The sequence below is a fragment of the Telmatherina bonti genome (assembly GCF_933228915.1).
Source record: "Telmatherina bonti genome assembly, chromosome: 12".
Lineage (NCBI taxonomy): Eukaryota > Metazoa > Chordata > Actinopteri > Atheriniformes > Telmatherinidae > Telmatherina > Telmatherina bonti.
In genome coordinates this window covers 27,220,444-27,245,357 of record NC_136610.1, presented here as the reverse complement: position 1 = coordinate 27,245,357, position 24,914 = coordinate 27,220,444, and the positions used below count along the sequence as shown (strand labels likewise).

General features: G+C 39.1%; 1 protein-coding gene across 1 annotated transcript in view; it reads right to left on the bottom strand.

Annotated features, from left to right (window-relative positions):
• Positions 1 to 408: 408 nt before the first annotated feature.
• Positions 409 to 24,914, bottom strand: part of pdgfrb (platelet-derived growth factor receptor, beta polypeptide) — a gene marked incomplete at its 3' end in the record, with an annotated part of 36,980 nt that continues 12,474 nt past the window's right edge. Inside the window, exons 3-44 of the mRNA XM_079250152.1 lie at positions 24,219 to 24,533; positions 23,859 to 24,116; positions 23,189 to 23,319; positions 22,493 to 22,658; positions 21,454 to 21,634; positions 20,237 to 20,352; positions 20,005 to 20,128; positions 19,665 to 19,873; positions 19,149 to 19,243; positions 18,912 to 19,044; positions 17,624 to 17,728; positions 17,197 to 17,307; positions 15,596 to 15,752; positions 15,180 to 15,346; positions 14,661 to 14,773; positions 14,353 to 14,475; positions 14,034 to 14,145; positions 13,191 to 13,290; positions 12,982 to 13,087; positions 10,944 to 11,239; positions 10,278 to 10,421; positions 8,270 to 8,409; positions 6,511 to 6,795; positions 6,103 to 6,390; positions 5,863 to 5,999; positions 5,617 to 5,782; positions 5,294 to 5,495; positions 4,816 to 4,931; positions 4,541 to 4,652; positions 4,188 to 4,387; positions 3,998 to 4,089; positions 3,775 to 3,901; positions 3,566 to 3,670; positions 3,317 to 3,427; positions 3,048 to 3,210; positions 2,859 to 2,941; positions 2,643 to 2,746; positions 2,157 to 2,279; positions 1,960 to 2,071; positions 1,782 to 1,881; positions 800 to 911; positions 409 to 558 (exon numbers count right to left, since the gene is read on the bottom strand). Coding sequence (XP_079106278.1) covers positions 409 to 558; positions 800 to 911; positions 1,782 to 1,881; positions 1,960 to 2,071; positions 2,157 to 2,279; positions 2,643 to 2,746; positions 2,859 to 2,941; positions 3,048 to 3,210; positions 3,317 to 3,427; positions 3,566 to 3,670; positions 3,775 to 3,901; positions 3,998 to 4,089; positions 4,188 to 4,387; positions 4,541 to 4,652; positions 4,816 to 4,931; positions 5,294 to 5,495; positions 5,617 to 5,782; positions 5,863 to 5,999; positions 6,103 to 6,390; positions 6,511 to 6,795; positions 8,270 to 8,409; positions 10,278 to 10,421; positions 10,944 to 11,239; positions 12,982 to 13,087; positions 13,191 to 13,290; positions 14,034 to 14,145; positions 14,353 to 14,475; positions 14,661 to 14,773; positions 15,180 to 15,346; positions 15,596 to 15,752; positions 17,197 to 17,307; positions 17,624 to 17,728; positions 18,912 to 19,044; positions 19,149 to 19,243; positions 19,665 to 19,873; positions 20,005 to 20,128; positions 20,237 to 20,352; positions 21,454 to 21,634; positions 22,493 to 22,658; positions 23,189 to 23,319; positions 23,859 to 24,116; positions 24,219 to 24,533 — 6,290 coding nt within the window. The remainder of the gene's footprint in view (positions 559 to 799; positions 912 to 1,781; positions 1,882 to 1,959; positions 2,072 to 2,156; positions 2,280 to 2,642; positions 2,747 to 2,858; positions 2,942 to 3,047; positions 3,211 to 3,316; positions 3,428 to 3,565; positions 3,671 to 3,774; positions 3,902 to 3,997; positions 4,090 to 4,187; positions 4,388 to 4,540; positions 4,653 to 4,815; positions 4,932 to 5,293; positions 5,496 to 5,616; positions 5,783 to 5,862; positions 6,000 to 6,102; positions 6,391 to 6,510; positions 6,796 to 8,269; positions 8,410 to 10,277; positions 10,422 to 10,943; positions 11,240 to 12,981; positions 13,088 to 13,190; positions 13,291 to 14,033; positions 14,146 to 14,352; positions 14,476 to 14,660; positions 14,774 to 15,179; positions 15,347 to 15,595; positions 15,753 to 17,196; positions 17,308 to 17,623; positions 17,729 to 18,911; positions 19,045 to 19,148; positions 19,244 to 19,664; positions 19,874 to 20,004; positions 20,129 to 20,236; positions 20,353 to 21,453; positions 21,635 to 22,492; positions 22,659 to 23,188; positions 23,320 to 23,858; positions 24,117 to 24,218; positions 24,534 to 24,914) is intronic.

Below are 24,914 nucleotides of genomic sequence, written 5' to 3'. Positions count from 1 at the left end.
CAAATATAAGGTATATTAGATATTTAAAAAAAAGACTCAGAAGGGAGGACGCTCAACACATTACTGAGGGATTGAGAAACAGTCTGTTAGGAGTGCTATTTAAGATAACATACAGCTTTGAATGCTTGCGTGGTTGTTGACATATTTCCTCCTTCTGTGTTTGCAGCCAGAGTTAGACGTGGCAATTTCTAGTCATGGTCTGCACTGAAGCGGGTCACATGCTTTGTTGCAGATGCTTGTCTGTCTGGAGCACAGCCACAGCAGTCAAACAAACAACTGAGAGGGCAACAGTCTGGAGCTCTGCAAAGGGCTTTGGACCACAAGCGACACCTGATCTCACTTTCCAGATGATAAATGATGAGTGATTAATCTACTAAAATATTTATATGTTGGTGCTGTTGATTATTTTCAACAAAACTGGTAATTGTTGGTCTTCATCAAAGGCTGCTCCTCTACCTCATGGTCACAAGACTGGTCACAGGGGCCGTCGTAGCACTTTGGCTGGTCACACACTTCATCCTCTGTGACCTGCTGCTGCTGCACATTCTGGTAGATTACCTGTGGTGAAGAGTGATTAAGACAAAGAGATCTAAACCAAGAATGGATTTTTACACACACACACGCCCACAGAAAGTTTCAGTTTGTGTTCATTTTTTGGAAATACAACAAGATCTTCTCTCACTTTGGAGGAAATTTGCTTCTCTGAACATTATGCCTGTAGCGTCACCAGTTCTAATGCTTGCATATGATTCATAAAGTCAGACTGAAACCATGAAATCTATGCATCTTTCAAACTCACCTGCTCTAGATCGGTTTGGCCTCCAAGTAGTCTTTCTATCATCTGACTGATTTTGCGGAACGTCGGTCGCTCTGTAGGCTCCAGATTCCAGCACATTTTCATGATGTTGTACCTGAAACAAACAGAAAAGGTTACGGCTCTACGCTCAACCTTAACTACTCTTACTGGTCTGTGTAAAGTTAGAAAACTACAAAACCAATTTAGACAAATAATGAGAGGCTTATAGAAGCTGTGACGCAGTTGAATCAGAGAGAGTCCTTCATAAGAACCTCTGCCCCTCCAGTCTCATTTTGATGCTGTGAAATAGCAGTTACATGGCTTCCTAGCTCTGAGATCATGTGGCTAACAGGCAGAACTAAGGCCTGACTCACAGCAGGACAACAGATGATTAGACCCTGACTCAGATTCAGTCCCCTCCATTTCCACAGCACAGTTTTTCCTGGTGGTGTGATAGCCATGCTAAATCATCACACACAGATGTTGCAGCCTCCTGAGATACTGAGAAAACACTCTCCTTATTTTAACATATCTTAAGTTTGAAATTTAAGCTCTTTAAGTTTAGGGCTGAGGACTGAGAGATACCCCAAAGCAATTAAATTAAAATCAAGAATAATAGAAGCGATTCATGAGGTGACCTCATGTGTCAGTAATTTCAGATGTGAGAGGCCTAAAGACAGCAGAAAAAAAAAAAGGGGGGGGGGGGGGGGGGTGTTTGTTCAGGCAATTTTTGGCAAGTTTGCTGCTTCATGTATTTGATTCTTAAGTCAATTTAGTACCCTAAACTCAGCCTTTATGAATTAATAAGTCACTTGCAAGCATAGCAACAGTATTACCACTACTAGTGCTCGAAGGCAAAAATAACTGCAGACTAAATTGTAAAAACCCTTCTGATGGTCATTTGAAAGCCCACTGAAACACACCTAATATTACAGTTGAACTAAGAGAGCAAAAATATGCAAAAATATGCATTTGCTGAGCTTACATTTCAGGTGAAGCAAAGTCTGGTTGGGACATCTGGTAGCCACGCTTTACCATCTTGTAGAACCTGGAGTCCACAGCCATGCATGGGTACGGGCTCTTGCCTTAGAGAGAATAAAATGTTGGAACTTTTGATGGCAATAAAAGATGTGCATGAAGGGGAGCTGTGCATGCGAACCCACCTAGAGAAAAGATCTCCCATAAGAGGATGCCGTAGGACCAGACGTCGCTCTGGACAGTGTAGACACAGTCAAAGATGCTCTCCGGAGCCATCCACTTAACAGGCAGACGTGCCTTCGCACAAAAACAAGAAGATTTTTCATCTGTCTGTCTTGTATCATATCAGTAATAACTGGTTTTCATCTATGCAAGTGCTCACATTGCCCTTCACCACGTAGTTGGAATCATTCATGATGTCACGTGCCAGGCCGAAGTCACAAATTTTTGCCTCTCTGTGATTGGTCAAGAGGACATTCCTCGCTGCAACATCTCTGTGAATACACTAAACACACACACACACACGCACACACACACAATAATTTTATTCACATTTTCCAATAAAATCTGACTTGTTCATATCAGAATGTAGCATGAAAGGTTATGGTAAAACAAAATGTCAAATTATTACAAGAAATGTATAAAATACAAATGGAAGGACCCCTAATGACTTGTTCATGGATGATCAATGTTATCACAAGTATTATACTTTTCATGGAAAGTATAATAATGAAGATTCTCCTACGTCTGGTATGTTTATATGCCCTTTCTAGGAATAAGACAGTAGCTGCTGTTGTGTATGACCACATGGGTGTTTTGTTTTCTGATCAAGATGTCTGCATGTTTTTCCAGTTATTATGTTTCTCACATTTTTGGCAGCCAAAAAGTCAAGACCCTGAGCTACTTGAAAGGAAAATCTCAGCAAGTCATCCATGTCCAGTGGCCAGTCTCCAGCCTCCTCAAACTCTGTGTCTGGACAAGATTCATAAAAAGAAGTTAATTTCCCAGCATCAGGAAGGAAGAGGATTAATGTTTTGGTTTTTTTTTTTTTTGTCTGTGTTCTCCAGTCTTATACAGTCCTAACCTGGAGATGATCCTGTGTTTGGCAGCTGGCTGGGTCTCATCTCCAAATAGCTGCTGGATGATGCACTGGAGATCCCACTGTCACTGTTAAGTTACCAAGAAGAAAAGAAAAAATATAAAAATAGATGTTTAAAAGCATATCAACAGAATCAGATCAGACAATCTGTCTTTAACTGCATACTCGATGTACCTTCTAATAAACTGCCTCTGAATGCAGACGTTCTTGTAGTCGATAGAGTGCTCCTCATCCACAGGGATATTCATCACAAAGTTTACAAATGTCTCTGCCTTCTGGCGAAGGAAGTTCAAGAGGTCGCCAAGGCTGCAGTACTCGGTGATCACAAGCACCGGTCCTGAAGAGGAAACACATTGGGTTATGGTTGACATGGAGATTATTCAGTAAGACTTGATTTTGAACGGATTGGATGAACTCTCACAAACATGTTTTTGCTGTCTGACCTCCGTAGGTGCATGCTCCCAGTAAGTTGACAATGTTTTTGTGGTGTCCCAGGTGGCTCAGGATCTTCAGCTCAGACATTAGAGCCTCGCTCTCGTCTGAATGGGCACTGGCTGCAGACATTAGACAGATTGTCACCAGACTCTCAATCTAATACAGATAATGTGCTTTTAAAAGCTTCGTGAAAGCAGATTAGGTTTGCTTGTTACTCTGGCGAGACAAAAATCTCTCTGGTGAATAACAGTTGTTACCTTTTAACATTTTCACAGCCACACGGATCACATTGTCTTCTTTTCCCAGACCATAAGCTGTGGCTTCAACAACTTTCCCAAACGCACCAGCACCCAGAATCTTTCCTGCACAGAAGATTTAAATTGATCATTCTCAGTCAAATGCATAATTACACAAATACAGTACAAGCACTTCAGCTGTCAAGTCAGAAAAGACATTTGCTGCAAACCTAGTTTGAGCTTGTCTCTGGGGAATTCCCACTTCTCATTGTACGGCAGCTGAGTAGGGTCAATGAATGTGTAATTGTTGCCATCTCTCGCCTCAATGATCTTCCAGCGTATCTCATACCTGGGTTTCTGAACGGTACATTTAACGAGAAAGGCTCTGATTGTAGCAGGAAGTCCATTTTAACAAAATATTTTTATGGTGTTTTTTCTAATGGTGTGTTTTACCTGTTTGTATTTGTAAAACAGAAAAATCAGCAGCACCAGAAGGATAGCCAGAATTGCAGCTGCCCCAGTCAGCGTGGAAGTGAAGAGCTTGTCTGTTAAATCGCATGAAGATCAGTTGATATCAATCAATTTTAACTCAAATAAACAGACTTTTATCACACACAAGCCTCAAAGTGAACAAGAGGCTCACCAGAAACATCCATTGCAAAAGTGTCGCTGCTCACACCGACCAAGTTAAAGGCCACACATTCCACCGTCATCCTCTGGCTGGATGGCCCCACAGTGAGGACGCTCTCCACTTCCACAGCTCCGTACTCCTCCCTTTGGATCTCCACAGTAGGAGCCTGGAGAGGGATTGCCAACTGCAACCCACTGGTGTTCTCATTGCACCTGCCTCATCACAACACACATGGTAAGAAACTAGTAAATAATTTATTTTAAGTAAGGAAGTGTGCAACATGTGTACTGTAAGTTATCTCTGTATGATGCTACGGGTAAGATTACAGCTAAAAGTTTCAGCTTTTTCAATCAAGTTGTACTTACGTGGGTCGTATTCCAAAACACTGATACCAGACAATTCTTGGAGCCGGATAACCAAATGATGTACAAGTCAGAGTGGTCACATTTTCCCACCTCACCACAGCCACAGGTCTCTCTACAAGAAAAAAAAAAAAAGTCCAGTTTGGAAAAATTGGCACTGAATAATTTAAAATTACAACATACTGAGAAATATATTCTTTTTTTATTAATAAAAAAAAAAAAAAAAAAAAAAAAAAGAATGAACACAGTGGACTATTAATTTTATTGAGGTCACTTACGATACATTTGTACTTGAAATGTGATGGATGCGTTGGCCAAGTCGCTTCTGGCATAGAAAGTGTACTGGCCCTGCTCCTGTACGTTCATTCTCTTTAACTGCAGGGTGGCATAGTACCTATAAAAAACACAACAACAAAAAAAGAAAGAGGAATGTCTACAGAGTCAGAAGTGACTAATTCAGTGGCTTGAATGCAGACAGTCAGTATGTATCATTGTCTTGTATGATGCCAAATAAAAAAACAGAACAATATTCTTCCCTCTGCTGGTTTCATGATCTTAATGGAGACAAGATGACCTTGATGTTCCTGGTCAAATCCACCCAAACATGCACTGACAGCATTATTTAAAAATGCATCATGTTCCCTTTCCTGTAGTAGACTTAACTTTTTGCACTTCCTATATTATGCTACTGAGAGCATGAAGTTGTCTTTTGGTTGTTCTACTCTTGGGTCATTGAGCTTTTTCTTGCTACTGCACCTGTTGTTGTATTGGATGAACTTCTGCTCCCGAGTGGATGTGTTGGGCGATGTTGGGGTGTGCCATCTGTGCTCTGTTATTTGAGGGTAAGCTTCAATGACCACACTCAGCTCCAGATCATCTCCTTCGTTCACCTCAACAGAAAGACCCTGGTGGACTAGTTTAGGTGACAGCTGGGGTGACAGCCTGATGTAGGGCTTATCTGTTTGGAAGAATGATGACACACACTATGAGTATGTCCTGATTTATCAGTAATTGATGTAATAACTGCTCCAAAATTTTCTGTCAAACATGGCTTGTGTTGCTGTTTCACTGCGGCTTACCCACAACCAGCAGGTATGTGGTCGAACTGTTCACCCCAGCTTCATTAGTACCGATACAGGTGATGTTTCCCGTGTCTCCAAGGTCCACAGCAGCAATATTCAATATGCTCTGTATGTCCAGGCGATTCTCTCCATTGGAGCGAACTTTCTCATCTATAGTTGGTTTCTGAGAACAAGAAGATGAAATCAGAGGCAAAAATTCAGAAATTCAGTCGGTGTGAAATTTGGGGAATATCTTATACTGACCGATTTGGTGGTATATTTCCATGTGACGTTGTAGTTGAAGTTTGGATTATGTGTTGTGCAGCGAATTTTAATTTCTTCGCCAACGATGCGCACAAACTCATCAGTCTCCAAGAAGACATATGGAGGAAAACGAAGCTCTATAGCAACAATAAAATATCAAATAAAAGTTAAGATAGCGGTGTAGACTTTCATATAACTGTATGAATGTTTTGGCACATCTTTTTTTTTTTTTAGTCTCACTCTGAATGACATTGATGGAAAAAGCCTTGGAGATCCTCTCCACTCCATTGACCCGAGCTGTGCAGACGTAGTCAGCGTTGAAGCTAGGGTGGAGGCTGTGGATGAGGATGCCGCGCTGCCTGTACACAGTGAAGTTCATTCCTGGTGGCACAGTGGTGCCATTGTCCATGCGGAGACCCAGGTCTGTAGCTGAAGGGTCAGTCAGCAGGCAGGGCAGCAGGTAGTCTTCACCCTCCTTCTTCACCACACGCAGGGATGTGCTGCTGGTCCAGAACACACGATGTGGATCTAAACGCGAGAAAGTAAATTAAATAAGTGAAACTTGCACATAGGAAAAAATGAACTACCAACAGTCATCCATCCAATGACTTGGAAAACTCTGAGTATGTGTCATTTAGGAAAACGTACCTTTTACGTACACGTGCACAGAAGACGTCAGATTACGATATTGGAGTCCAGCGGTGTAAAAGCACCTGTAGGTTCCAGTGAACTCTGCAGAGGGACGCTCCACCTTGATGGTGCGGACATTCCCACTGCCCTTGGACACATACCGCCTGTGTTTGGGCAGCCTGGTTTGCCAGTTTACGGGCCCATTACCTTCACACCTCAGATCCAGGGGCCTCCCAGGAGTAACCACCACTTCAGAGCTTCCCACCACTTTAGAGTTGAATTTGATCACAGGATGCCTCCATTCTGATTAACAGAGGGCAAACATATCAAGAAATGAGGGCTCTATAGATGTTTTTGTTTCCTTTTTAAGTAGTCTGTTTAAATGAACCTTCTCAATACAGAGGATATTAAAAGTAATTACAGACAGTTTACAGTCTGTTGTGTGAAAATACCAATATCAGAAACAACAAAACACATTCAAGAGTTTCAAAAACAGAAAGAGAGTAACATATTCAAGCATTTGTAAAGAAAAACTATTAAAAGGGACCTCTACCCTCAGGGAAAACAAGTTTTTGTAATGCAGAACAACACAGTCTTTGATGACCTTAAAGTTGGCGGATTAACTGCTTGAAAGTATTTTAAATCAAAGGTTTTTCTGGGCGAGAAGTCTGAAAATTAGTGACAATGCAGCAACTGAAGCAGCTTCCCTGTTTACCTGAAACGTTGCAGTTTCTCTGGAGGTTATAAAAGTTTCTGTTTAGGCTTGATGATAGCATGTTTGACACTTGAAGCAGAACTGAGATATCACATTCAGCATTTTTTGTTTTGTTTTCACCAAAATGTACCTCAAACAAGGAATGAAATTTGCCTCATCTCGATCAACAGTCTGTTCTATAAACCAAACCATCCTCCTGATGAAACCATTAAATTCAAGTTTCATTTAACCTCAAAATTACCCCAATTATGCCTCATAAAGTAATCAAACAGAAATAAAAGTTCATTCATCAGCCAAAATTAGTCTAAACAATGCATGTTTTCATGTGTTCCAAATGAAAATGACTGAAAATGGTAATCTGAAGGTCACTGGGTGACACCCGCTTATGTGATGTTCAGAGCTGAGCTGAAATGTGGAGAAGAAAAAAAAAGCAGAAAACATCTAAAAATTGGCCCCACAAACATCTCATGATGCTCTTGTCAATTATCATGGTCATTGGACACACAGTAGTGTATCAGATATCTGACAAAAAGTCTATACATTCAATTACATTTGAATTTAAAGAACTAGACGTTGCTATCCTTTACATAGTCAGAATTTAATTAGTTAATTTAGTTTAATGACATTTCTGTTTTTCAGATTATGGATTGCAGATTTAAATGTACAGTCTGAGACAAGAAACAAACAAAACAAAACAACAGAGGAAAAGAGAACCAAAGCTTAGGTTAGTGTTTACCTGAAGAAGCAGAGGCTACGATCCCCAGCAACAGCGTCAGATAGGACTGCATCCTGCATCAACTCCAAGCCTGCAGGTTGAAGATAAATACTTGTGTGTGTGGGAAATAATACTTTATTTGATTTGTGCTGTTGAAGACAGAAATGAGAGAAGTGTCTCAGCCGTTGTGATATCACTCCATCCCGTTTTACTTCTCTTTTTTCAGTGGTCAGAGCAGCTTTGCTTTGCAGAAAGTTTCTCATGGAAAACTAAGAAGTAACTTCTTCACACACACAGCTCGGTTGTGCATTGAAGGAGCAGCGCTCACTTATTTCAAATGTTCTTACCTGCAGATGTCTTCAGCCTGACAGAAGGGTAATAATAACTTCCTTGGGTTTGGAAGTTCCCAGCATCCAGAGCTGACACCAGAGTCCCTTCTTCCCTTTCTGTTTGTCTGTCCTTATTCTCCTTCCTGCTTGTTAACAGTCTCCTCAGCCACAGAAGTCACACAGCAAACATCAGAAAGCAAGTAGCGGAGGGTGGAGGGAGTGTGTGTCAGTAAGGAAAGGAGGCGGTTCAGCATATCACGCTCAACAAATTAATGAGCCAGTGTAATTTGCCACAGAAGGGCAGTGTGCTCCCCAGACGTCCACAGAGGTGAGATTAATCACCTGCCAGGCTTTCTAAACCGGGAAAATGAGGACAGGTGACAAAGAACAATAGAGTGATGTGAAAAATGTCATTGAACATCTTTAAAAGTGCAAACTTTAACATCATATCACATCATTCATATCAGTGACACCACGCAAAATGTGTGTTGTCAGTTTGCTTTAAACTGTCTGATCAGCTTCAACATAAGAAATAACTGTGGTGCAGAACATCTGGCTCGTAAATCAAGACACATATCCTCCAGCCTTTTGTGATAGTACACATTTATTGACACATTTACAGCATACAAAATGACACTTATAAAAATACATTTGTAAACGTTAAAGAAGACCTTTGGTACCATAGCTTGTGACACAGTGATCTTGTGCATTTTACATTGAGTTCTACAGAATATAAACGTGTGGTTTAAGATGAGAGATGAAATGTAAGTGAACATCAACCAAAGCAAGAACAATAAAAGCAACCCTTTTTCTTTAGCATGTCTACATATTGCTTTCAAGATTATTACGTACAGTAGCCCTTCATATGTAGCTGCAAGACAAAAGTCTGTCAATACAAAGGCACTCACGTGTGCCATCTTGTACTAAGGCAGTGATATGCTGCATTGATTATTTTCACTTGAAAGTCACTTATCTTCACAGAAATGCTTCATATAATCAACGTAAATATACTTTAGTGGCATGATGTTGTAGCTCTCTATCTTTCACAAAGTGTTGCAATATTTGTTTAACATAGATATCCACGATTCCCCTAAATAAAGTGCAAATTTGGCACAAAACTATGAGTTAAGCCTACACAACATAAGAACAAAATTCGAGATGCAATTCAAAATTCACAAATGAAAATCAATGTGGCATATGAATCTACAAGGGAAGGAAAGTATAATTGTGCACAATGAATGTGTATGCATTCAGATGCTAAGAATAGCATTTAACAAACATCCAAAGCTGATGATAGTAGCCAAAGCAATGGGGGAGGAGGGTCAAAATGAAGTTTTATTGAATTACAGATTCCCATATATGACCATATATGAGAGTCCCATATATGTAATTTCAAATAATTTGAAACTATATATATATATATATATATATATATATATATATATATATATATATATATATATATATATATATATATATATATATATATATATATATATATATGTATATATATATACACATATATATATATATACACATATATATACATATATATACACATACATATATATATATATATGTATATATATATATACATATATAATCTAACCTATATGTTGCAAAGATTAGAAGCTAGAAAGCTAGCTAGAAAAGACATGTGGTTAGATTTATTTATGGTCATTATTGTTTCTAATAAGGCCTCATAAGTCTGAAAAAAGCAGAAAGTACAGTAAAGATGTAACTGTGTAGTGTACAGTATATAGTGATCGTATTGGAATGTATTGGAGGAGAGTACCATATTTAAATCATGGTAAACTTCCAAAAACGTCAGACAGATGATACTGCTTTTATTATTAGTACTGATTGTGGTTAACAAAAGTTTAAAAGGGGCATAACTTTTTGAATGCTACGTCAAAATACAGAAATTGCCTTCTGAGTCTCAGTTTTGCTACATTAAAGTTTAGTTGCGATCCCTTTACAGCCTGAGAAAGGGGCTTGTTTTCTCAGGGTCCCTCCATGTGGCTACAGGAAGCTGTCTTCTACCTCCGGCGTCCCTGGAGAGGCCAATAGAGCGTCTCTCTCGCTGGTCTCTTCCAGTCGGTCTTCCTCTGGGAGGGTGTCAGCGGTGTCTTGGGACATTGAGTCACTCTCCTCCTCCAGAGCCAGAGAGCTGAAGGCGAGAAAATAAATGATATTTTTTTACTTTTCACAGGATATTAAACAGCATCCATAAAAATATTCAAACAGAAAAATGGCTGTTAATCAACTAGCTCAAGAAATTTTTAAAGATTTCATGGCGACTCTTGTTTTGAAATTAAGATCACTCTGCCAGATAAATTAGATCTTCAAGAATAAAAGTCAGAGATCTGGGGTAAACTGTTTGTCTATGTTTTCTCTGGAAAGGGGGATAAAGACATTAAACCCAAGCCACAATGTATAAGGAACAGCTCATGAACCATGTATAATCAAAGGAACTTTAAAACACATATATTTGTGAATATTGATTAGATTAAATTGATGTATTGTGTGTTTACATAAGCTATTAAAACACATCATCCACAAAATACCGCCACTGTCTCAGCTCCACATCTGGATGAGTGGGTGTGTGGTTGAAAAAAACACTCTAGTTAAGTAAACAGATATTGTTGTCCCTTGCCGCCCTTGCATTTGGCACACAGCTTCTGCTCCGTACCTTACAGGACTTTCTGATGGCTCGTCAGTGAAAACCTCATCTGGCTTTGGGTCTGGGATGGGAATGATGTACTCGTTGTGAGAAGTTATAGTTTCCTGCATGTTAACGTCTTGTCTGTGGTATCCAGGTCTTGGATTCTGGTTAAAAGAGCCCAGGGGGGTGGAAGAGATTGTGATGGGAGGTGGAGAGCCGAAGGCTGGGTTGGCAATTGGGAAAGGTGAGGACAGCCGGGGTTTGGTGCGGACCACAGCGGGATGTTCACTCTTCAGGAAGTTGTCGTTCACCTGGTTGTATCTCTGTTTTCAGGACACAATAATTCAATATGTTAGATAGGATGGCTGTGACTCAGGAGGAAGAGCAGTTGACTTGTAACTGGAAAGTTGGGAGTTTGATTCCAGGCTTCTCCTGACTATGTGCTGAAGTGTCCTTGGGCAAGACACTGAACCCCAATTTCCCTATCAGGCTATGAGTGTGTATGTAAGTCCCTTTGGCTAAAAGCATCTGCTAAATGACTGTAGAATAGATACAATGATTAAGTATTTAGATGGGAAGGTACAAGCAAACTGTTCTGATACTTGGTGCCTTTTTTCAATTTTGTCTACAGATATAGAAATTCTCATCTAATCAAACCTGACTTTATCGTTCATCACGCTTAACTTATTGACAAACCTTACATTTTCTTTTCAGAAGAGCAAAATGGAAATTTATTTGTTATAACATGCAAAGTGTTGTTTTATATGTTTAGACAAAACATCTTCATAAAAAAAAAAGAAAAAAGAAAACAAACTTTTTGTATTGCATAAATAACTGCAAGCTCTCTCTGGAGCCATTCAATGATCAGTCATTTAATTTTTCTTTAGTACCCTGAACATAGTTTAGGCCTCAAAGCTCCAATTATTAAATTACTTTCACACTTTCTATTTATAACTTTAAATCTGATTAAAGGCCCATTTATGCTCACTTCAGATATTTCTGCAGGTTTCAAAAGCTGTCATACATCACCATCCTCATACTTTTATACATTTCTACATTGCCATAGTTGTTAATTCAGTTCATCCACTAGTTGGCAGTGCTGAGTTCACTTCCATATTTTCACTACTGGTTGGTGTCTGTAGTTGCAGACACCCTCACACAGCCGCTACGCAATCCTGCTATGTCTAGAGTTGTTGATGTTGTTCTCCTCAGCTTCTTCTCCTGCATCTGATGCTTTTTATTTAAGTATTTCTGCATTGTTTTCTTCCTGTTTCTCTTCTTCTTCAGTTAGTTCCTTTCACTGGTGTGTCAGATATACAACTCAATGCTGCGATTTTTGGTGGTATTGTGCTGTTTTCTACATCGAGTGATGGATAGCTAAGCTCCATGGAAACAGGCCAAAGTAAGCACGTAACTAATGCAGGGGACAGATGAAGCTGTCTAGTCATTTGCGTATCCATTTCTACTTTTAGCATAAATGGGCCTTAAGTTAACATTAAATAGATGTCCAGTGTCATTTTTAATTTGTACCGTGTATGCCTCCACTCTGGTCTAATATTAGAAGGAGCCATCTGTCTCATTCTATGCTGATGACACATAGATTTACATATCTGTTTCTGCCAACCGTCTTTTCCCTGTGGATGATCACATCCAGTACTTTGCCTTGTATTGGATGTTTGATAACACTATAAAGACAATACAACAACTTGTTTGAGTAGATCCTGAGACTTTGAGACATCATATTTGCTCTTTGATGACTTCTTTGTTGTGTAAGCCATGCTAGCATGTAAAAACCTGATCACAGTATGTACCTTTTTTGCTTCAATTATTTCTGTGCAGTTCAGATTTACACCTTGTGTAAAGAAAATGTTTTACAAAGAAACTTGACTAAACTGGCATAATCATACACATCACTTGGATCACAAGAAAACAGGATCTAAAAATAGAAAGAATCTGTGAAAAACTGCTTGTATTGCATCATCATATTTTATTTCTTAATATCGCTGAAGCAAAAAGAAAATTTAATAAAAATAATTTGAAATTGCATTAAGCATGAGTTAGTTACCTTCTTATAGCTATCTGTCAGCATGTTTCCCACACTGTGGACCAGGAATGAGAACTCTGGCCTCTTCTCAAACTTTTCATCCCAGCATTTCTTCATGATTTCATAGCTGAAACATTAGCAACACAAAATGAGTTCATCTTTTACCATTTGTGTCGGAAGGGAGAGTTTTCATGAAGCCAAATGAATAACAAGGTGACAGGGAGACTCACACTTCGTCCGAGGCGTGAGCGGGCTTGTTCATTCTGTAGCCTCTCTTCAAAGCGCTGTAGAACAATTCATTCATGGGCAAATCTGGGTACGGAGTTCCTCCTGCAAAGAAAGTTTCAAACAACTCAAAAGCAAGTTTGGAACTAAGTCCCTCTGTACAGTCTGGAAAGCCAAGTTCTAATCTAAGATCAATTTAACCTTGACTAAATTAATTATCTGAAATCACAGATCAACATTTATGTAATCTCTTTCAACAAAAACAATAGCTTATTCTTTTTCAGCTATATTTGGTGTGCAATGATTTCGGCTTCCTGACACAGATGTGAAAGAACGCTTAACTTTAAAAAATCCCCCCCAAAAAGTCTGATTCAGCACAGAGAATCTTTATTTGTTGCTTACAGAGGCTGGATTGTGAGCTTGTTTTGCAACACTCAGACTTGTGCTGCATATGCTACAAACTGTCTCCTTTGTTTTCACGGTAGCTTCAAAAATTCATGGGAAGAGTGCTTAAAAAAAAAAAAAAAAAAAGAAAAGCTTACAATACCCTGAGCAAGGAAAAGCTAATTTCAAAGCCTGACTGTGGCTAATAACATTTTGACCTCATATGAGTCTTCAAACAAATTGGTATGTACTTGGAGTCAGACATGGAATTTGAAATTGGCCACAGATTTGGACACTCAAAGTTGCAGGGGGGAGGTTTGTGCAACTTCAAGAGATGATCAGAGTAAGCTAAAGCTAGATACTTTATTACAGAGCGTAAACCCCCATGCACCGGATGCATGCATCACCACTGATTTGGTGATCGTTTATTTATGTGCATGAATGTGTATCATAGTTAGACTTACCCAGTGTGAAAATCTCCCAGAGAAGAATGCCATATGACCACACATCGCTCAGGGTGGTGTACAAATTATGGAAAATACTTTCTGGTGCCATCCACTTCAGGGGGAGGAAGGTCTAGATGAGCGGAAACACACTTCATCTTAGATGATACAAGGCTTTTTTTAAACACCACACAGTCAGCAGGGTTAAAAGAGTCCAACTTGCAGTTATTGGCAGCTGTTGCAAATCATCTTTGATCCTATTTCCTGTATGTTACTTTCCATTTAGAGTTTAGTATAAATGTTGTATTCACTACACGATATTCAATACTTTTCCACCTACACTGCCTTTGGAGATGTAGTTGGAATCATGCATGATGTCTCTGGCCAGGCCGAAGTCGCAGATCTTCACCAACTTGCCTTCACAGATCAAAACGTTCCTGGCTGCCAAGTCACGGTGGACGCACTGCAAAGGAAACATCAAATCAAATCAAATCATATCGAATCAAAACTGTCATCAAATAAAAGCAGGTCATGCTCCAGACATCAATTATTACCCATTTGTTCAAAATAAGCTAATCTAAAATCTCGAGTCTGCAGCAACGTAGTGGTATCAACATAGTTGAAACACTATGTGGAAGAAAGGCCTACATTCTTGGAGGCAAGAAATTCCATCCCCTTTGCAACTTGGTAGCTGAAGCCCAGGAGATCGTCATAGGTGAGACTGGATGACTCACTGATCATCAGATCCAGTCTAGTGCCATCTGGACAAGAAAAGGTGAGGAAAAAAGGTGATTAGCAACTCATAAATGGAGACTTTTTTGTTGTTGGATTCAAGAAAGTCCAGCTGGCCTGTGACTAAATGCTGCAACATTGTCTGATCATTCAATTTCTTTGCTTCATAAAAAAGAAAGATGATGATGGTTACATATATTATGCCGCTTAATCTCTTAAAGAATTGCACCATATCAAGTCCATTTATCCATGAATGTAGCACTTCCTTTACTGGAAGGACTCACATTATATTCATGCATACATATTTATCTCTTGCTTTTCTGTATTTTTTATGCTTGATTCTTCATGCTTCTGTACTCTTACGAAACTGGAAAACTAATTATTTTCACTATTCTACAAAGTCAACAGCATATATCCGACAGGCCCAACTCAAACCTTGCTCCTGATAGAGGTCCTGCTGGTAGGGCGACTCGTATGGAGACGGCTGGATGTCTGCGTATTTGATGGTGTCCAACTGCTCCTGCATGGGCACGTAAACTGACAGCTCATCTTTGCTCATGTCCATGTATCCTCCATCACTCTCACTTCCAAAGGACACATAGCTGGAAAGACAAACACAACAGAATAAAAATAAAATAAAATAAAATAAAATAAAATCTGACCTAAATCCAAATGTGACTTAGAAAGTCCCTCATCAAGTGAATTATCTGTAACAATCTCCCTCATGGGATCAGGGAAGTATGTCAATTGCAGCCATTCTTTGAACACAATGGATTTCAGCGAAAGACCCCGTACATTTCATAAATTGTCCCTTTGTTCAGCTCTGAAAGGATTTTCTCTGCTTTCCTCACCCTTTTCGCTGGCTAAGAGGGGTGCTTCCTCTTGAAATGAGGCAGCCATCATCTTGGTTCTTCTCAGCGTAGTACTGCAGGAAGGTGTGCTTGTTCCTGTGCAGATAGTCCACGAGGTCACCATAGCGACAGTACTCCGTCACCAGGTAAAGAGGCCCTGAGAAGCAATGAGCAAAACATTTTTTAAAGGATTTAAGCAGGAACTTTGTTAAACAGCACACATAAGCAAAAGCCATCAATCACTCCAATATCACCCAAATTCAGGAAAGTTTTCATCAATAAATTTTAGTTGTATAAAACACAAAAGAAGATAGATAGTAATTTTTATAAAACTCAGAGCCAATTACACAATATTTAGTAAAAATGAATGATTTATGTATTAGAGTGCATTGCAGTGGTTTTTTAGAGTAACAAAGAACTTATATTAAATAAACATACTGTCCCTGAGTATTCTGCACATCAAACTATATCTATACACATTTTGACATTTAAAAATGTTTGGAATTACAGGAAACAGCTTAAGTCCTCAGAGCACAGATGGATAATTGGCTTTTTTGCGAGATGATTAGCTTAAAATGAATTCTCAGATTGTGCTCTGAGATTGTGGAAGAGACTTGCTACATGCAAAGTTACACGAAGAAACCAGCAACATTAGAGATGGCCAAGATTTTTATGCAGGACAGTGTTTTCTCTGAGACATTCAAGTACTCCACCTATGGGCCATCCAGCAAAGGCCTCTGTGATGATGACTAAATAGCAAAGTGACTCTTTTCTTCTCAGGACTTTAATCCTGTTGAGAACTTTGGGTTCTTCTCAAACATAAGATTCACAGTGAAGAAAAACAACTGTGCTTTGAGAGGCTGCGGTTGCCTGTTTCAGTAAAACCTGATCATGAGCAGAACTCAAAACGGAAAAGATGGCTGCAGACTTTTTTGTCTCTAATTTTTTCTCATTCTAAGAACTGAGAAATTCTAAACAGCTCTGTTCACTAGTGGTCATGCAATCACACCAAAATGATTTATTCAGTTGAATTTACTATGAACCCTGCTTTTGTTTATTAAGCTTTTAGATGAACTCTTTGATAACATTTTAGACTGGCTGCTGTGTATTTGCTTTGTATTTGTTTTCTAAAAGAGGAAACTTTAGTAATCAAACACGCATGAAGCAGCTTTTTTATTACAAAGTTGAGATGCAACTTTGGCAAACAATCCCTGAAGCAACGTGATTTTTTTTTTATCATTTACTAGAAACCATAACTGTCATGTTTACACAATGAGTAAATCAGTGAAAATAATATGTTTGTTGTTAACTTGGATGAGGAAAACAAAAGTCTATTCAAACTATGGGTATTTGACCAAGACACAATAAAAGCATATTTATACAACTAAGTTAGATTACATGTAGTTTGATTTGTATTTCATTTATAAGTATGACTAACTGTATACTGATTCAAATAACCGTGAAGTTAATCGTTTCATCGTTACAAAAATATTTCTGGCACAAATTTTTGCAGTCACTAACATGCGTTGCATGGTGAGAGATTAACATAAAAGTATAGAGAATAGTTATGTGCATTAACACCATGTTGACATGCTGCTTACCATGTTTGGTGCAAGCTCCGAGCAAGTTGACGATGTTGAGGTGAGGACCCAGGTGACTCATGATCTTCAGCTCTGACATCAGGGCCTGAGTCTCGCTCCTCCTGGCTGAGGCTGGATGAGAGATGGAAGGAGAGAGGGAGAAACAGAACGATGCATGAGAAAGAAATGAGAACAGGAGGATGAAGAGCACGGAGAGTAAGACACGCTGTGTTTTTGCCAAACTGCTCAATGACCTGTGAGCTGAAACTTGAATCAGGCTGGCAACCAGACCAAAACTCAGCAGGTCGCTGCTCCCTCTGAGCTTCCAGGAACATGGAACTGGTGTCACAATATTTGACAGCTATGCGGGGGGGCTGTGGGAGTCTCTTGTTGTTCACTTAAAGTATACACACGGCTGTTTTCTGTGTTTTCTCATTGTGTTTCTTACATTTCAGCATTTTCACTGCCACTTTTGTACTGGACTGGGAGTGCGTGAGACCATACGCAGTTGCCTCGACCACCCTGCCAAACGCTCCCGATCCAAGAGTGCGACCTGAAACACAAAGAGGGGCTCAGTAGGATGGAGTGTGAATGGAACACACATTAGACCTGAAACAGAAAGAAAATTCTTCTCTTTATTATAATATTGGAGTGGGCAACTTTTTGTTATTCACCAAAAGAAAGTAAGATTTTAAACTTGTTTATCGCAGATTATAAAGTTGGTGGAGATTATTCACTCTGAAGACAGATGAGGGGCTTGGTGTTCCACTTTACAGCTGACAAATGACAGAAAATCGCTACTTTGAATCAAAAATTTTAAAGGAACTTAAAAGTGAAAAGGGGTTTGAAGTCTTAGAGACATGTTTACCAAGGTCATTTAGTATTCTGGTGTTTGCTGCACCCAGACAACCCAAACCACCCACAGTATAAACCCTCCTGGTTGTAGCTCCACTTTAAACTGTCTATTCTCATCTGAGGAACAACTACACTATTAACAGTTCCTTTAGACTGACAAAATACTAAAATACTACAGGTTTTTAGTGGTATCTATAAAAAATAAAAATAATAAAAAAAAATATAATAATAAAAATAATTTAAAAAAAAAAACTGTAACAAATTTACTATAAGATAAAAATTAAACATAGGATTTAAACTGAATAACTAGACTCATTGAGAATAAAAGATACACCAAAATACCTTTGATTAAAAGATCCAACCTAAACCAATAATAGATGTATGAATTTAAAGTTATTAAATTACTTAAATTGTAAATTCACTGTACTTATATGACACTTTTCCAGTCATGTTGATCACTCAAAGCGGGTCTTTGAAAAATAACTAACATTATTTTTCAAAGATTTGTGTGTACATTTGGAGATTTATTTTAAATAACATGTTTTCTTTATTTATATGTTTTGGCACTGTCGTTGATATCTTTACATTAAATTATTTTAATTTTATACAGAGCCACACAAATCCAAGAAAATATAATCTGAATTTAAAAAGCAGCGCTTATAGACAAAGAGTGTTTTGCAATCTTCTCATAGATTGCTCCTATTTTATCAGAATCAGTTATGTCAACATTGTGCATGATAAGCAGCCACTATGAGCTCATTGTTGCATAAAATTGGCAGGAAGTTCAAGGAAGCAGATTATGTGTAGATGTTTTTCATTATTCAACTTCAATTTAGAAACCCATACACAATCATTTGTGTGTTGTTTGCGTGGGAACTCACCCAGGACCAGGTTGTCTCGGGGCATCTCCCAGGCCAGGTCATAAGGTAGGTGTATGGGGTCCACATAGATGTACTCATGTCCGTCCTGGCTCACAGATTCTATCACCTTCCATCTGATTTCATAGCGGGGTTTCTGACAAGCAGTGGCAGACAAAAAAAGAAACATGGGAAAAATAACCCATCAAAAACGGATTTTTATTGAATCTATCTTTAGTAAAACTTCGTAATTTGCTTTACCTTCCTCCATACAGCAATGAGGATGATGACAGACATGATAAAGATGACCACCAGGGCTAGAACAGCAGCCAACACTGCCACCTGGGAGAACAGAGCTGGAACAGATACAGACAGCATCAGCTGCAGTACAGACAAGACCATTATTTAACCTGTTCACACTTAACTTAATTGTTGCAAATTACCAAAGATATAAACATTGATTGATAGCTGATATTGATCTTCTGAATTTAAATGAAGTCTTAATTTGTCCTGTCAGCAAAAGCTAATCTTGTGTGTTGGTATAACTGAACCCAAACACTACAAAGTTTTGTTCTTTTCATATTGTTGACATTATCGTAATATCAAGCAATTGAATGATTCAAGGTAGATTTGAACAACAAAAATAAAAAGCATATGCAATATTTAGATAACAGTCTAGGATTTCAGCATTAGCTGTATCTGGACATATTTTTGCAAGTCATATTTATAAACAAACAAACAAATAAATGAATAAATAGGTGTTATTGTGACACCTACTGCTGGACACCAGTTTGACATCCCTTCTGTCCACCAGTCCTGCTTGGTTGGTGGTCTCGCAGCGAACCGTGACGTGCTGAGGCTTGTGGAAGGTCAGCTGACTGCGCACCTGGCTGGTTTTCCGAGTCTCGCTGTAGCTCACATTGGTCATGATGCTCAGCTCCTCTGGCTGAGGCATCAGCAGTTGCCACGCCGACGTTTGGTTACACCTGCATCAGGAAATTGGATCAAGGAGGAGAAACTGTTTCAGTAGAGTGTGAAGTCAAACAGATGCTTTAAAATGCAAAGTGAAATAAATCTGAGTATGGTCAGCCCCCTAGTGACGAACAGTGTGACCTACTTGGGCATGCTGTCGCAGCTGTACCACTTTATAATCGGGCTTGGGACTCCCTCTGCTAAGCAGGTTACCAAGTGTCTCTTCCCCGGGAGATGGTGGTCAGTCAGGTCTTTAATCTGGGATGGAACTACACACGCAGGAGGGTTAACATTATATTAACATGTTACATTAGCACAAACAGCAGCAACACCTTGAAAACCAGGAGGATTTTAAGTTTCTAAAAACATCTTCTGACCTTGCACTTCCAGGTCAAAGAAGACTTTCTTTGTATCGTCACCGTTGGTAACAAGAGCAGCGTAGAGGCCCTTTTGCTCCGTCCTCACCCTCACCAGTGTCAGAATGGTGACATACCTGATAAAAAAAACCAAATATGATAAATAATCAAGACATGTCAAATATTTCTGTGAACAAATAATTTAAGTCAAAGTTAAGGATTTCCTACTACATTATGTTCCCAAAGTCTAACAGATGAAAAATTTCAAAAGCTGATTTAATTAAGTCAATCTAAAATAAATCTTTGTATCTTCGAAGTAAACATTTTAATTTTACTCAAACTGCACTTTTTGTTTTAAGTTATCTGGGACTTCCTTGCAAAAAGCAAAAGGTTTTTAATCCTGGATTGATAAACAATTTGGAATACATAAATATTAAACTGTCTAGTCTTTGGATTTCATCTGATCTCATTAAAACTATACCAAATTACGCTATGTTATCCATATTATCCAGCGTGGCCTGTGTAAAATAAATTGTGATTTACCAGCTTTAAATTTGTAAGGATACAAAACTTATTTTTAGCAGTGGGACTGTACTGGTGGGATACTTCAAAAAGTTAGGAAAAGTCTTGGGTTAATTCTTAAAGGGTATTCTCTTTATTTGTCTATTATACCTTCCAAGGCAACATGACTTGTTTCAAAAGATAACACAGTATCATTATATCTTATCATTTAAAAATATTTGTAAAATTATTTGCCTGCAAACCTCGTTCTGGAAGAAATGCCTTCATGACTTTTTCTTTTTTTAACTATTTTGATCATTTAAGCAGGATATATTGCTTAAACTGTGAACATTTTGTTTTAAAAGTGCCAGAGTGAGGTCACTTGGGTAATCCTTATGTTTAACTTGTGTTTAAAAAAATCTTTAAAAACAAAACCCTTCAGTTGATGTTTTGTTTGCCATTTGTCTGAAGATTGTGACAGGTATTCTGTGTTTATGGTTCCTGCACGATGAAAGATGTAGTGCTTCCCTCTGGAGAGTATTGTGTTTCTCTCCGCGGAGGTCTCCTCTGGTGGTGACTGACAGGAAGTAGATGATTCTGGTACTTGTTAAAATATCACAGGTCCTGCACTAATTGTTTTCATTTAACAAGGACTGTAAAGTGCACAGTGGCTTTCCCGGCATATGGTGTATTGTTTAAGTCAGGGGACAGCTGCACACTAAAGCTGGATGTTCTACCTAATTTCATGCTCCTGTCGAAAGGTGATGGTTTTATCCCCCTTGATGGTGGCACCATCTTTGGTCCAGCGAACCTGGGGGGGAGGGTACGCCTCAATCTCCACTCGCAACTCCACATTCTCTTGAAGTCTGGCTGAAATGTTTTTTGGCTGAGATGGCTTCACTTCCACAAAGCCTTGCTCTAAGAGAAAAAAACACAACATCAGCAACATAATATAGAACACATTTAATGTACTAAACACACGGATACTGATAATGCAAATCTGCAAGAATCAATAACACATATCTGCAAGATTTTGCAAAGTCAGACAATAGATTCCCACATGAACTTGGACTCATCACTCAGAAGTAATCTGACCAAGAACACTATCTGATATGCTGCTCTATCTTCTACCCTCTAGTCTATGTTTCCGTACTGAGGTTAACTGATCCTAATGTTGCTGCTCATTGTAGATATTCTACAGTCAGAAAGTGTGTCCATTTTCCGCTGACATGTCAACTTTGCATCTATAAAAACCGCTGCACTCCTGTTCATGTTGAACGTGGAGGTTAATGTTATTCAAGGCTTTTATAAACATAACACACCTCGCTGCAGAAAGAGTAAGCATTCACAGACCCAAACGGCATGCAGTGATGGTTAAGAGACAGAACATGGAAGAACAGATGAGTAGGCTGATTCCTGCTTTTACTGGCTCCCAGGCTGCTTTTATAACTTACTGACTCGCTGTGTCTCTGTGTTTAAAGTTAAATCTCCGTCACACAAACATCTATTCATTCGGAGTCTAAATTTAAAATGGCTAAACCCCCTGATTGGTAGCTCTGTTTTTCAAGGTATCTCTCAGGATATCCACACCATGTCAAAGGTTTATTTCACACTTTTAACAGAAATAAACAATCCTCATCTTCATTTCCCTTAAACTCAGCCCCCCCTATATTTTAACTTGTCATGGTAGATATAATAAGCAGTCTTCTCTCTTTCTACAAAGCACAATAACAATCTGAACAGCATCAGTTTGTTTTAGTTTGGTGTGTGTCTAACCAAGCACAGTGATGGTAACGCTGGCAGAGGCCTGCTGGTCTTGGACACTCTCATGGACATGGCAGACATAGCTTCCGCTGTGGGCCACCGTGGTACTAGGAAAGATCAAGCAGGAGCGCATGTTCATGGCAGACAGGAAGTCTGCCACAGGCTCAACGTCATTAAGCTTAAAGAGAGAGAGAGAGAGAGAAATAATAACAACGACATGTTGCTATCAGGATTACGCCAAAATGGAAGTAAAAAGATATTTCACAATTGAACTTGATAGAAAGAGTTTGCATTCTGGGTAATCTCAATAAAATAATACACTAACTGATATCTGCTATTGGGGAGCAGGGAGAGTTTGTAAATCCAGCAGATGACAGCTGATTGGTATCTGACACCTTGTCTGAGGCATGGCAAAGATCACATGACCATTTGAACTTAAAAAACATGTTTAATTATTCTCCTTAACGGACACAAAATGAAAGTGATTTAATCAGCAAACTGCACAATGATCCAAATCCAAACCAAAGAAATCCTAACTTTTACAACATTTTCACACACTTTTACAACACCTACATATCTGTGAGCATTTGTGCGTGTAAATCAAAACTAAGGTGTGTCTCTACATCTTGATTTAATCTGTGCTGGACCATGAGGGAACACAAAAAGGAAACTGAACAAAAGCGCTTGTTCTGCTCCACTCCCACTCACCTCTCTGTTGGGAATATCCCAAGAAAAAAACACCAGCATTACTCCGTGCACTGTGCAGTTTACAGTCAGTGGCTCACCCTGCTTCAGGACTGTCTTTGAAGCATTGATGTAGGGGTCGATATCTCCTGGGACTGGATGACAAGAAGGTGTGTGGGGGAGAGAAGGGGGAGATGATGGCAATGCAATTCAACGGGAAAATATTAAAAATGTTGACCTCTGTTCTAATTAATCATCTGGCTGTCAAAATAAAACCTGAATTTGCATTTAATTCGACAGAACTGGACATGATCTATGACTTTAATAGTTTAGTTTTTGTTTATTCTGACACAAATATACAAATTTTCTCCCTTTGATTCTGTGCACCAAAAGTCCTGTTATTTCTTTAACCTGTTTTCCATTCATTTTGTTGTCCTGTAGGTTTTCTGTCAATGACCACTTTGGGAATAAAGCGTAGCTTTGAACTTACAATAATTTGTTCTTTATTTCTTTTTATAGGAAGCACACTGATTAAATGTAATGGTTTTTCATGGGAGCTGAGACTGACCTAAAGCAACTAGCAATGCGTATGACTTTGAGAGTGTGTTTTAGGTGCTTTCTGAACACACAGAGATGAATAAGTCATGACCACAGTGTTGTTTTTCTTAGCAAACTCTTTGACCTGAACACTTACCATAAATGCCAAGAACGTTGAAAGCCTGTGAGTCTTTCACCTCTCCATTCAGCTCCCCCCGACAAACGTATGCCCTTTCCTCCACTGGTCCTTTGTATCCTTCACTGGGAATGTACAACCCTTTGATGGGCATGTCAGTGTCCTTCTCATACAGGGTGACAGAAATGTTTGGGTTGGTGACCAAACAGGGAATGGTGCTTTCTTCACTGGTCTTTGTTACCATGCCATGGGAGCTCTCAATGAACCACACTTCAGGATCTGGAACAAGACGAGTGACTCAATTACATGTCAGCTAGTACTGAAAAGTGACCTTAAACTAAATGAGTAAGTTAGATAAAAAGTAAATAAACCAGGGCCCACCTGGGACAAACACCGTCACCTCCTTGGTCTCCCCGGTGAGCCGATCAATACACTGATACACACCAGTGTGTTTCCAGCTCATGTCCCACAAACTCAGAACACTAGAAGTGTCACCATTATCAATGCGATAGCTTTGAGAATCATTTCGGACTTGCTCCACTTGAAAATATGGCACGTCGTCCAGCTTAAACTGCCACATCACATTCACAGAGCCGGAGCAGTTAAGCGTCAGAGAGGAGTCTTGAGCCAGGACGAACTCTCTGTCATCAGGTTTGATGTCCAGGCAGCCCACTTCCGTGCAGAAATACAGCATAGCTGCAGTTTTCCCAACAACAAACAGGGTCCACATGAGGGGTAAAGACATGGCTGCGTGAGGTCAGAGGTTAAATCAACAGTCGTACACAGATCCTGCTCTATCTCATGTTGATGAAGGATGCGAGCTGTCTGGAGCAGATGAGTAGGAGGATAAGGATGCAATGTCAATGAAAGATGGATTTAAAATGACATCTGTCATAGATCTTAGATCAAAGCATTGTCTTATCTCACAGACTAGACAGCTAAAAAATATAAATAAAAAAAATAGACGCATTACTTTCATTGTTGCTGATATTAATATCAAACCATTTTAGTTTCCCATTCCCCTGTTAGCACAAGTTCTCCCTCATTAGCAGTGTTAGAAATTTAGTAACTCCTTCA